This window comes from Hyperolius riggenbachi, chromosome 6 (assembly GCF_040937935.1).
Source record: "Hyperolius riggenbachi isolate aHypRig1 chromosome 6, aHypRig1.pri, whole genome shotgun sequence".
NCBI classification, from domain to species: Eukaryota; Metazoa; Chordata; class Amphibia; order Anura; family Hyperoliidae; genus Hyperolius; species Hyperolius riggenbachi.
The window spans coordinates 14,057,146-14,071,195 of record NC_090651.1 but is presented as its reverse complement, the minus strand read 5'-3'; the positions used below and the strand labels follow the sequence as shown (position 1 = coordinate 14,071,195).

The window sequence follows — 14,050 nt, the reverse complement described above, 5'->3', positions numbered from 1 at the left end:
CGATTGGAAATGCCAATTTTGACTGAACTGCGGACAACCGAGGTGACGTGACATGATGAGATAGACATGGGTATGTACAGTCCCTTGCACACAAATAACTAGGCTGTGTTCCTTTTTTTCTTTCTCTGCCTGAAAGAGTTAAACATCAGGTATGCAAGTGGCAGTTCCTGTCAGTCAGGACTGGGTCAGACTATAGCATAACCCTCACTGATAAGTAATTACAGGCATAAAACACTTTCCTATCAGTGAATGGCTTCTGAGACCAGAGAAGAGATAAAAAGAATCAATAATTCATAGATTTGAGCTCTAGCATACTTCAATAAAGGTGTCATTGAGCAGAGGCAATGGAACAGTAAAAGTCTAGAAACTAGAATTATATATAAAACTGTGAGAGATCTAAAAAAAAGGTCATTTTAGGAGACTGAAGAGAGATGCAATTGTTTTTCTCACCAGTTTATTTTCACCTCGGATGTCCTTTAAGCAGAATTACATGCAAAGTCTTAAGGTGCCCATACACTCGTCAGATTGGCAGCAGATAGATAAGAAATGCATCTGATGATCTATCTGATGCGTTTTTAGAACATTTTTTTACCAGGATAGAATTCCAATAGATTTCAGTTTGAAATCTATTGAAATTCGATCTGATGGCATTTTTTTGCCATCAGATTTCCATTAAGGCCAATGCAAACTGATAAGCAATCTCATCAGATCGACCTAAATTTTCCATCCTGCCTGGTCGACGGAAATCCATTGAAATCGATCGAAATCGGCCATCGATCGGTCGATTGGCCAACCGATTTGCAAACGATCAATCGATCGGGATCGATCGGCCAGAAAATCGTCTGAGTATATGGGCCCCTTTAGGCTGGGTTACCAATGGCAGATGTACAACAGTGAGACCACAGTTTATCTGGGGCCGATACGCTGTGCCCCGTTGAGGCATATTCCTGATACTCATTGCTGTGCATCCACTCTCCTGTCACCGCTGCCACTGTTCCGGTTCCGCCATCCTGCTGCCAACATCGCCCGGCTCCACTGCACCGGACATTTGCTGGTATATAGTCCCAGCAGAATCAGGCTCCTGTTGGATTGTGAAAAAACAATAAGAATGCTGCCTAGCAACAGGGAGGATTCTCATTGGTCCACCAATCAGTGGACCAATAAGAATTATCCCTGTTGCTAGGCAGGATTCTCATCAGTGTTTTTATGCTATCCAATGGGATTCTACTTCTGCCACGACTCCGATGTTTGTTCCGGCAAGTGCCCCCTGCAGTGGAGCTGAGCGGTGTGGCGGCAGTAATGGAGGACCTGAGATGCATACTTGCACAAAGGGTGCTGGGAAATTTTGGCACAGGATGAAGCTGAAAAACCTCTCACCCTGCTATTGTAAATTTTCCGGCGGTGTTCATTACTATTCCCCTTCCAGGCCACCATGGACTCACAGGTAAGGTGCCATTCAGCAGCCATCTATTGCTGGAGTCTGAATTAAAGTTTTTTTGTCATTTGGACTCCGCCTTTTGCCAGCACTAAAATAAAGCACCGCTATAGCCATAATTTCACATTACAGTCTATGGCCGCGCCCCCAATGTCTGGCGCCCTTTTTGCCTCTCTCGCCTGAGTTGACTAAAGACACAGAAGACGGGTGAGTAGAGCAGGAATGTACGCGGCGACTGGAGCAGGAATGTACGCAGTGACCAGTCTAGTGAGAATGGATACTGTCCGTACACTTGCATGAGTCCACCAGCATCCGCTTCCTGGGCCATCCAGGAAAAATCGTGCAGGTTTCAAATTTGTGTTCTGCTTACTAGAGATGCTCCTTCGGGTTCCATCGGAATTTAATCTCTGCATTTCCGACCGGTAAACAGAATTCAGATTTCTGCGGATATGTCGCATTACTGCAGCTCGGTAATTACAGCCCAGGTAACTCAAAAGCATTGAACCAATCAGAAAATGCAGAGTCAACTCGGAAGTATTTGGCCAATGCAAAAAAGAACCATAAAATAGAACTGCTCCGAAATCGGAATTCGGAAAACAGAAATCCGTGGAATTGGTAATCGGCTCAAGCGGAAATTGGAGTTTTCACAGGATCAGAAATCGTCATTTTGGACCATCCCTACTGCTAACTGGAATGGCTTAACCACTTGAGGACCCACCCTTTACCCCCCCTTAACGACCAGCGCTGTTGTAGCTGATCTGTGCTGGGAGGGCTCTGCAGCCCCCAGCACAGATCAGCGTGCAGGCAGAGCGACCAGATCGCCCCCCTTTTTTCCCCACTAGGGGGATGATGTGCTGGGGGGGGTCTGATCGCTCCTGCCTGCGGGTGTTGCGGGGGGGGGCACCTCAAAGCCCCCCTCCGCGACAAAATCCTCCCCCTCCCTCTCCTACCTGGCCCCCCCTGGAGATCGGGGCTGCACAGGACGCTATCCGTCCTGTGCAGCCAGTGACGGGACGTCCCCTGTCACATGGCGGCGATCCCCGGCCGCTGATTGGCCGGGGATCGCCGATCTGCCTTACGGCGCTGCTGCGCAGCAGCGCCGTACAATGTAAACAAAGCGGATTATTTCCGCTTGTGTTTACATTTAGCCTGCGAGCCGCCATCGGCGGCCCGCAGGCTATTCACGGAGCCCCCCGCCGTGAATTGACAGGAAGCAGCCGCTCGCACGAGCGGCTGCTTCCTGATTAATCAGCCTGCAGCTGGCGACGCAATACTGCGTCGCTGGTCCTGCAGCTGCCACTTTGCCGACGCGCGGTATGAGTGCGCGGTCGGCAAGTGGTTAAACTGACCCATTGCAGACTGACAAATGCATCCAATGAAGAACATAGTAGCCATGGACATATCAGTCTCTCCTACGTACAAACGGTACTTTTTATGCTAGCATCCCGTCTCCATCTATCCATCCATCCTGTATCTCTCTCTCTCTTTCTATTGCTTCCTGACCATACCATCTATTGATTACTACCCTGATTCCTAGCCCAGAAGTTGCAAAACAGAAGGTATTTGCAATTAGGACTGCTTAAATCCGGATCCGGTGTCAAGCTTACCTGTCTGACGTCTTCTTCGTCCATCTCTGTCGCCTCCCACGATGCAGTCCACAGGTCGGTCACGTGACTACAAACACTCCCTCCTTCCAGTTTGAAGGAGGAAGTGTTTGTAGTCACGTGATGCGCGTGGAACACATCATAGGAGGCGACAGAGATGGACGAAGAAGGCGTCAGACAGGTAAGCTTGACCCCCCCCCCCCCCCCCCCCGCCTAGCCCGCACAGGTTTACTGGGAGATATCCGGATAGCAACTATCTGGGTTTCTCCCGGATCCAGATTTGAGCAGCCCTATTTGCGATGATTCAAGTTGGATTGAGCAGATGATATCTCCCACAATGCATCACTGCTGAATATGCAAAACATCTCTTTGTTTTCCCTGATAGCTAAACACACCTCCAGAACGGCTGGAATCCATTAATGTTTTAGCTTGTTAACATTCCAGCGGGTCCAGAGGTGTATTTAGCTATTTTAAGAAGGCACACTTCTGTTTCGCATAGCATTTTAGGTACCTTGTAGCCCCTCACACACTCCTGGGAGTTCTGGTTCACCATGAGCTTGCTGGGTAATCTGTAAGGGTTCGTTCACACTAAGGACGCTTTTGGCTTTTTTTTAAGCGCTGGCAATTTTCAAAAACATCCTAAAAGCGCTTGTGCAATGACTCCCTACGAGGGTGTTCACATATGAGCGGTTTGATTCTGATCCGCTCACCAAAGCGATGCCTGTACCATCTTTGGGGCGATTTGCCTCAATGGAAGTTATAGGAAAATTGCAAAACGCTTGAAAAAGCGCTTTGTATAGCGATTTCCCCGGCACTTTAAAGAACAAGCGACACCCATGCTAACCTAGAAATAAAAAACACATATATAAGTAAATAAATACTACTTCTACTTACATAACAGATGTATTGTGCTATCCACGTAATGATTCCTGTGAATTTTATAAAGGAAAAGCATAAAATCCTACTCTAGGCAGTGGCCATCTTGCCAAGCTAATGCTGACATCATATCCTCATTGACTCTTGTTCCCCCCCCTTCTCTTGCTCATTGTGTATTCATTAGCTGCCCTCCTCCCAGAGTCTTCAGACACTCCCACCGAGGTGTATAGTAGGAACTACACTGTCTTATCCTCCAATCACTGAGTGACCTCAGCCTTGCTTGTAAACACAAGTAATCAGAGGGTGTTTCTGATAAGCAGCTAGGCAGGGGAACTAGAAGAAATCAGCCGGCACCATCCGATGAAATGCTCTTTTGAATAGTTTATTAAAGCTCTCTCATCATAGCAGCAAAACGACGTTTCGGGGTAACTTCTCCTTTATCAAGTTGAATGACAGGTCTAACATGTTACTATCACATTGTTTTATATACCCACCATCCCCTCAAATCAGCCAATAGCGTGGCTGCACTCTTTCCACCAATCGCAGTTGCCGCTAGACGCGGACCTGATGGGGAACTATCTTGGTTTTAGGTGAACCAATCACCTATGTGCCGACACACCACATGATCGGAAGACAAGAGAGGACCAGCAGCTAGGCAGGGTAATAAATGGAAGAGGAGGAATAGATTATAGATAAAAAAAAATAACCCCCAGCATGCAAATGAATGGCAATAGCTATTAAAGGGCCAGTGCTCCTAAAGTATGTGATAACTACAAACCATAACAGCAGAAAAAGATTTGAATGCAGGATTAGCATCTTTATCACTTAATACACTCAGACCAGTTGCTGTTGAAATTTGATGTTTATGGTGACGATACCGCTTGAAGAATACATACATTGAATTTATTCTTTTACTGGTCCAAAGAGTTCACTTCCTGACTTGCGTCAGTGTCAGTAAATGAAAAAACAAATCCCTCTGCAAAAGCTCTTAGAAAAGCGCTTTACAAAAAAATCGCAACGCCCAAATAACCACAGGAAGCGCTAAGAATAATCGCGCACAAAATCGCAAAACCCTGGCGTCAGCGATTGAGATTTTAGATTTGTTAACAAGGCCTTACTCAGAAGTTGTCAGAAATGTTTAGTTAGTTAGTATATATGCGAACCTTGTCACCCTTGTGCAGAAATGTTTAGTTCGTTGGTATATATGCGAACCTTGTCACCCTTGTGCAGAAATGTTTAGTTCGTTGGTATATATGCGAGCGAAGAATTCGGAGTTTCAGTCTTATTATCTAGCAATGCTTCCCGTTTGCAGCAATCGCTTCCCATCCACAATTGAACTATTTACCTTACTGGCCTGACGTTTCTGACCTCTTAACTATTAAACTGTCCAGTCCATCCCTAAATGAATTTACGAGCACATAAACCCCGGGCACCATTATACAAGGTGGTTTTAGTGAATGACAAATTTTACATGAGACTGTCAGGAGAAGCAATTTACAGAAGTAGTATTTTCTGTTCGCCGCTGTCACACCATGACTTGCAGCCGCTCAATCATACTGTGACGACTGCATCAAACATGTCAAGCTCTTCACTGAGGACATTTCAAAATCCATCTTAAAGTGACCCTTTGTCCAAATCCTGCGACATAAGTGAAATAGCAATGGCGGAAGCAAATATTCAAATCCCGACATGACCAATGGTTGGTACGGCATCGCAAACGAGGATTGTGCTTTACAAATAAATGGTACAGTAATAATGAGAAACTGAGTTTCTCTCATTGGTCTAACAATTCTGTATTGTATACCAATGTCTATATGTTATGTTATCTGTATTATCTGTATAACAAGAGTCTTGGTTACGGGGATTGGCTGATGCCGGATTAAGTAAGCTTTCTGGTTCCTTCAGACTCTATGTTAAAAATATGCCCAGGTAATACAGTCCTGCTACCCCCACCCTATGGAGCTCCCTTCCACGCCTCCTCAGAATCGCTCCTTCCTTCAACACCCTCAAGCAAGCCCTCAAAACACATTTCTTTACAATGGCCTACCCCTGCCATCTACCTCACTTGTACTCTCTCAGTCAAGCACTTTTCCAGCCATACCTTATGTGTCCCTCCCCACCCTTTAGATTGTAAGCCTTTAGCAGGATCCTCCTCCCCTTAAGGTGGCCACACACTTATAGATTTGCAGCAGATTCGACCATCAGATAGATTTCGGTCAGATGCCTGTCAAGTTGAATCTGACAGGATTATATTTGATGTGTGCCACACACTAGGAACAGATTTCTAATAGATTTCAGCATGAAATTTATTGGAAATCGATCAAAATGCGTTATTGGCCCATTAGGTCCAATGCAACTCTATAGGCCATCGACCCAGATTTTCCATCCAGTCAGGTCAAATCGATCAAAATTGGCCACAAATCGATCGATCGGCTGATTCGATAGAATCGATTTCCGATTGAATCAAATGATCGATGGCTGAAATCAACCAGTGTATGGGCTCCTTTAGTGTGTCCTCAATTTTGTAACCACAGCAATGACACCCTTCTCATGGACTAACTTGGACTTTATTTGCTGGGTCTCTGTAAAATGATTTGCTGGGTCTCTGCATGTATAACCGTGTGCTAACTCTCTGTCTGTCACCCCTTGTTTACAATGCTGGAGGGCCTTGTCCCAGCTCTGGCTGGTAAGTTGAGATCTCTACTGTATTATGTACCCTGTGTCTGTTTCATACGCTATACAGTGTGATGAAAGTAGAAGAGTGCAAAGATAGGTTGGCACTAGATGCATAGACAGGCAGATCCAGGGGGTAGCAGGTGGACAATCCGTGCCTCCGGATCAGCAGACAGCAATATGACCAGTAAAAAGAAAAGTTAGGTATCCGAGCACCAGCCAGCAGTAATGCTTAAATCACACCTTTTATTACATCCACCTGGAATTCCAGATAACGATATGTACAGTCGGCCTGACAGCCGTTTCGCAGGAACACCTGCTTCTTCAGAGGCAGAAGCAGGTGTTCCTGCGAAACGGCTGTCAGGCCGACTGTACATATCGTTATCTGGAATTCCAGGTGGATGTAATAAAAGGTGTGATTTAAGCATTACTGCTGGCTGGTGCCCGGATACCTAACTTTTCTTTTTACTGGTCTATACAGTGTGATGGGATATGTTTTTGCTTCATAAATCAATAATATTTTGCAGTTTTATCATTTTATAAATTAATATAAAGTGACGTAGAAATGATAAGATGTGAACCATTGAATTATTCCAGAACTTTCCGTCGCCTTCAAGAAAACCACACTTGCGAATAAAAAAGGGTTGCAGAATGGCTACTGATGTGTCCAATAGTACAAGAAAAGATCCCGCTGAGCCCCAGACAGCCGCGAGTGAGTTATAGCGAAGAGTTAGGTGAAAAGTTCAACTCTATACACGCTGGCCCTTTCCGTGCAGGTCAGTAAGTGGTCACAATGTGTCCCCCCAATGCACAGTCACAGCTCCATGCTTTCTGTACGGCTCACTGTAGTTACATTGCATGAGTCGGAGTAAGAAGTAGAATCTAAACATTTTACAGTTACAGGTTCCCTATATTTCCAATGCCTCAGCTGTGCCAAAATCAGCAAATAAACAGATGAAGATAAAAACAAACAAAGAAGAAAAACAATGGACAAAAACACTGCAAAGTAAACACAAAATTATGCAAACAAAAAATAACAAAAACAAGGAAAGTGACTAAAGACTAAAAAAACAAAAACTGAATGCTAAGGCCCCGTTCATACTGTCAACGTTTACAGAATGCATACAAATTCAATGAAACGCAAGCTGAAAACCGCATGCGTTTTTCTTGCGTTCAAATGCAGTTTCTATTGCGTTTTGCACACACACGTCACACAGGAAACAGAAAAGAATTAAGGGAAACGCAGAGGGAAACATATGCTAAAAACGCAATAGTACGCGTTTTTGATACGCAACTATAGACTTTCATTGAGTCAGTTTCTGTGCGTGACGCACAGAACTGCATGCAGCAATGCGGATGAGAAACGTATGCGTCTCATACGCATACATGTGAACGAGGTTATTAGAAAACATTAGTAGCCATTTCTATGCGCAAAGTCCCGTATGCGTTCTGTAAAAACGACTAGGAACGCACATAGTCTGAACGGGGCCTAAAGACAAAGCACAGGCGGAATTAATCAGAAAAAGGAAAGTGCAAAGATTGAAAAAAAAATTAATTAAATTAAAGTTTACTTCGGAATGAATGAAAATAATTCTAGCATCAATTTCCTAATGAAAACTCCGGTTTTCAAAATAAAAAAAAATTAAAACAAGCCATTATGAAATGGCAGCGGAAACGTTTAAAGAATAAAATATAACCCCTAATCCTGAAGTTTATACAAGTTTGTATGAAGAAATAAACAACGTCATGAGCGCATTGCTGGACATCGTTCCGGGCCCAGCTAATGCAGGATGATTTACTATCGCAACCCAAACGCATGTGAAGGACGGTGCCGCCCCCTCTTCAGTCACACGCCGCGCTGCCAAGTGATGTCATCGCAATGCTATTCACATCAATGCTATTACATGGCCGGGACTCACAGCCACATCGCTGTCCATTAATACAGCATTTCCCTCACAGTGCGGAGTCATCCGCAGCACTGTCAATACTCGCATCCTCCTGGTGGAAGTCATGTGACTAAACCTCAGCAGCCAATCGCAAAGCAGGCTTCCCCACTCTAAGGAGGCTGAACGGAAGAACTGGTTGCTCTGGGTTACAGCCTATGGCTGCAGATGTGTTGTATAACCAAAATAGAATCGGTTTCAGATTGGTTAGGACAGTAATCTGCAAACTTGGCTCTCTAGCTGTTAAGGAACTACAAGTCCCACAATGCATTTGCCTTTTATGAATCACGAAGATTGGATCATTAGTGGCCACATTTAGGCAGGAAGTTTTGGCTCTGAAATGATACCAGTGACTGGTGAACTTTAAAGAGAACGGAAGGAAGCTGCCTTATTTATTTCCTGTTAAATACCAGTTGCCTGCCAGTTCTGCTGGTCTATTTGGCTACAGTAGTGTCTGAATTACACACCTGAAACAAGCATGCAGCTAATCTTGTCAGGCTTGTGTCAGAAACAACTGATCTGCTGCATGCTTGTTCAGGGTCTATGGCTAAACTAATAGAGACAAAGAATAAGCAGGGGAGCCAGGCAATGTGCATTATTTAAAACTAGCTGATGGCCCAGCATTGCCCGTGTATGTATTTGGCTGGTGTGGTCTCCGTCCACTTTTTCTAACCCTAACACACAATTACTCAATGACTGAGTTTGTCAGCTTTGCGGCCTTTGGCATCAATTTGCATTGAAATGAAACAAATCTGATTGGCTGTTTGTGGCTCCACCCCCTTTTCTGAATTTGAATCCCAGTGACCCAATGAGCAACTATATCAGGTTTGAGGCATCTGCTATGAACAGTGCAAGAATGGCACCAATTAAATATTCCCCTTGAAAATCAATAGGTGAATTTGATTGGCTTTTGTAGGCTCCACCTACTAGTAATCCCATTCACCCAGTGACCAACTGTGCAAAGTTTGAGAACCCTGCCAATAACAGTGTAAGAACGGCTGCAGTTTACATTTTCCCAGTGAAATTTGTATTTGTCTCCACCCACTTTTGGGGATAAAAAGCATCCTATACTTTATTCCAGGTAATGTGTTATGTGTGTGCCAAATTTCATTCAAATCCGTTCAGCCATTGTTGCGTGATCGAGTAACAAACATCCAAACTTTCACATTTATAATATTAGAGAGATTAAATAAATATGGCATCCTCCTTGTCGCTCTCACTTCTGATTCCCTTTAAATTGCCTGACCTAGGCATTGCCATAGACATAATGTTATCATGTCTATGGCCGCACAGAAGTGTAATTCAAGTACCGGCGATCGCTGGACCCCAAATGACTTCTCCCTGCGAGTTGGAATAGTATTTAACGCAGCCCAGAATTTGTGCAGCAGGGGGAGCAGTTATTCGAGTCACCCTGCGCCAAAATGACAGGCAGCGAAACGCCGTGTACATGTTCAAGAGTACCAAATCCAGAAGATGATCGAGACAGTCACGTCAAGTAACGTTTTTTTATATACAGTAAAGGGGGACAGAGGACAGTAATGGCAGCTTTTATATTTATCACAATACGGGTTTCCTCGAGTCTCGATTTATGAAAAGTACAAGACTTGCTTCTAGAACTCTGACAGCCCATTGGTTGGAGCATGTCCACAAATATTGCTCCGCCCACACAAAGGTTCTCGCTGCTCGATACAGATAACTAGCTCACAATGCATTGAAGTACAAGAAGGGAAGTCATGTTGTCAGTCTGATGTATTGGAGATGAAACCATGCGTTTCCTACCTTCTGGAGGCAGCCGTCCTGTGACGTCACTTCCGGCTCCGGCAGAGTTTGCTACGAAGGAAAAGAAGAAAAAAAAGTATTATTAAAGAGAAACCATAATGGCATAAAGTAAAATGCGGTAAACTAGGATACGCATTACTGTAATTTTCCTGGTTCAGCATCAGAAACAATTCCTATATCCATATATTACAGTATATTGGTATGTAGCTCCGCCCTCTCACTGAGGCTTAAAGGACCACTGTCGCGAAAATCTTAAAATGTAAAATATATGTAAACATATACAGATAAAAAGTACTTTTCTTCCACAGTCAAATGAGTCAAATTACTTTTCTCCTCTGTTTAGGTCACTTACAGTAAGTAGTATAAATCTGACAGAACTGACAGGTTTTGGACTAGCCCATCTCCTCATGGGGGATTCTCAGGGTTTTCTTTATTTTCAAAAGCACTTAGTTAAAGAGAAACTCCGAGCAAGAATTGAACTTTATCCCAATCAGTAGCTGATACCCCCTTTTACATGAGAAATCTATTCCTTTTTACAAACAGACCATCAGGGGGAGCTGTATGGCTGATATTGTGGTGAAGTCCCTCCTACAAAGAAATTCTGAGTACATACTCCTGGCAGTTTCCTGTCTGTGAACCTTGTTGCATTGTGGGAAATAGCTGTTTACAGCTGTATCCAACTGCCAAAACAGCATGCCGCAGCTACATCACCTGCCAGCAGTAAAAATGGCACAATGTAATAAATGTCAGAATGTAAATCAGGGATTTAAAAGATTTTACAACGGGCAAAAACTGACAATCATTTATACATAATTATTGTAAAAATGAAGCACTTTTTTTATTACATTATTTTCACTGGTGTTCCTCCTTAAGGGCAGTTGCTCCGTCCAACTGCCAAAAAAAAATCTGTGTAGCTAACTGGGAGGCTGGCCAGCATCTTATTATAAATCTTTTTCACGGAGTGTCTTTATAAGGAATAAAAGCCTTGCTGAGAATCCCCTATGAAGAGATGGACTAGCCCAAAACCTGTCAGTTCTGTCAGATATCTACTACCTACTGTGAGTGACAGCAACATAGGAGAAAAGTCATTTATGGCTCATTTTACTGCGAAAGAAACATGCTTCTTCTTTGTATGTGTTTACATATATTTTAAATGTTACAATTTTTGCGACAGTGGTCCTTTAAAGAGAACCCGAAGTGGGTTTGAAGATTATTATCTGCATACAGAGGCTGGATCTGCCTATACAGCCCAGCCTCTGTTGCTATCCCAAACCCCCCTAAGGTCCCCCTGCACTCTGCAATCCCTCATAAATCACAGCCACGCTGCTGACAAACAGCTTGTCAGAGCTGGCTGTGTTTATCTCTATAGTGTCAGTCTGCTGCTCTCCCCGCCTCCTGCAGAACTCCAGTCCCCGCCTGCATCCCTTCCCTCCCTGCTGATTGGAGGGAAGGGACGGGGGCAGGGACCAGAGCTATGCAGGAGGTGGGGGAGCAGCTGAGACTGACACTACAGATGTAAACACAGCCTCACAGCACGGCTGTGATTTATGAGGGATTGCAGAGTGCAGGGGGACCTTAGGGGGGTTTGGGATAGCAACAGAGGCTGGGCTGTATAGGCAGATCCAGCCTCTGTATGCAGATAACATTCTTTACACACACCTCGGGTTCTCTTTAAGCCTGATACAGACCTTCAATTTTAAAGAGCCAATTACTGATCAATGTAACCATCTCCATGTAGTATGAGAGCTTATCTACACAATCTGCTCATAGTAATCTGTTAACCCTCCTACTCCATAGAGATGGGTAAAATTGGCCAATCATTGCCCAATCAAATCTGAAGGTGTGGACTGGGCTTACGGTTGTGGACTCTAGATGTTGTTATATATCTCACACACCTCGACATCCCTGATCTGGCTATAATATTGTACATTGCTATTCTATTATGTTGCTAATTGTTTGTAGAATGTCACCAGTCCAAGACAGAAATACACTCTTGCCAGTTATGAACACCCACATTGGCGTAATACCTTAAAGAGACTCTGTAACAAAATGTTCAGCCTTAGTTCTTCTATCCTATAACTTCCTTTGCCTGATCTAATGTGCTCTGGCTTACTGCAGCCTTTCCTAATTGCACAGTGGCTGTGTTATCTCTGTTATATGATCTAATCTGTTTTCTTCTGTCAGCTCTGTCGGGTTAAGGCTGGAATGTGTGGAATGTGCAGGGCTGCTTGTGATTGGATAGAAGCGATACACACCCTCTGCAGGCCCCCTGCACACTCTGTATGACTCACACACTCTGCTTATGTGAGCCTATCATAAGCTGGTTAGTTTGTTTGTAAATACTGCCTAAAAATGGCAATTACAAGCCAGGATTGCAGCAGAGAGTGGCAGAAACAGCACAGAGGGGCCCAGGAGAACATAATGAATAGAATGGTATGCTTTTTGCGGTAAAAATTTTAGAGTACAGATTCTCTTTAAAAGAACAGTTGTTCATGCTGCCATTTTGAATTATTTTTGGCAACTTTCAGAGAGTTATGTTTTTGTATATAGCTTTCAGATGGATGTCATATGCTTTGCTGTATTATTAGCTGGGGCGAGCCCCTTTTTTTTTTTTTTTTTTTTTTTTGAGATGACAGATTTTCTTTAATGATCCCAACAGTGACATCCAGAGAATATTTCAATTGGCAGTCTTTACATATGATCTGACCCTCATCTGATTCATTGATTAGCTGTGTCATGATTTATTAGCCTTTTAAGTACCATATTGATTGAAGCAATGCAATCTGAACACACCTTGTCAATAAAAGAACTCAATAAAAAGAAAGTAATACTGTATCAGTTGTGGGGTATAGTGAGGGCCAGCGAGATGCACCTCTGTGAAATGGAGTATTGTAGTTGTCCTTTCAGGACCTAAACAAAGAAGATGACCTTTCAGTCCTGCTCTACTAAAAATGAGATCCTCAAGTGTTTAAAGTGAATGGGAACTGCATTTAAAAAAATGAGACAGATACTTACCCAAGGAGAAGGAAGGCTCTGGGTCCTATAGAGCCTTCCGGCTCCTCTCCTGGTCCCCTCGTTCCAGTGCTGGCTTGCCTGGAGGCAGTATTTGACTAATTTAGTTAAATACTGCTTTACCCATCCGTAGGAGGCTTCAGAAGTCTTCAGGGAGCCCGAGTGCTCCTGAAGAAGGGCGGCCCTGTACTGCGCCTGCGCAAGCACGCTCTCTTGCACGCTCACGCCTGTGCAGTATGGAGCCGCACGTCTTTGGGAGGACACTGCTTCCGAAGACTTCCAAATACCCTTTCGGTGGGGACATGATAGAGGACACCGAGAGAGGAGACGGAAGGCTCTATACGACCCAGAGCCTTCCCTCTCCTTAGGTAAGGGACGTTAAAGTCGCACATTAGAAAATTGAATAACGCAGACTAACGCACAGCAATACTAAGTCTGTGCGACATTCACAGTGCACACATTGCGTTGTGTGTAAAGTGTAGCAATATTTAGAAAGTGCTGCATGCTGTGTGTTTAGCAATACATTTGCTGCGTTATGTGTGTTGCACATGCTCAGTAAGGTTTAAAAAAAAAAAAATGTAACGCATGAGCTGTTTTCGTTCCATCAGTATGTGACATAAACGGCGCACCAAATGCAGAGCTAAAGAATGTACTATAACGTCCAAGTTATAGTCTTTCAATGCGTTGCATTAGGGGCACGTTATGCGACCTTAACGTCGCATCAAACG

General features: G+C 44.0%; 1 protein-coding gene across 5 annotated transcripts in view; it reads right to left on the bottom strand.

The window, feature by feature from the left end:
- PRDM16 (PR/SET domain 16) overlaps nt 1-14,050 on the bottom strand; it is an 805,072-nt gene that overhangs the window by 385,212 nt on the left and 405,810 nt on the right. For all 5 annotated transcript variants that reach the window (XM_068238856.1, XM_068238853.1, XM_068238857.1 and 2 more), the window contains one exon: nt 10,311-10,361. In XM_068238856.1, coding sequence (XP_068094957.1) covers nt 10,311-10,361 — 51 coding nt within the window. The remainder of the gene's footprint in view (nt 1-10,310; nt 10,362-14,050) is intronic.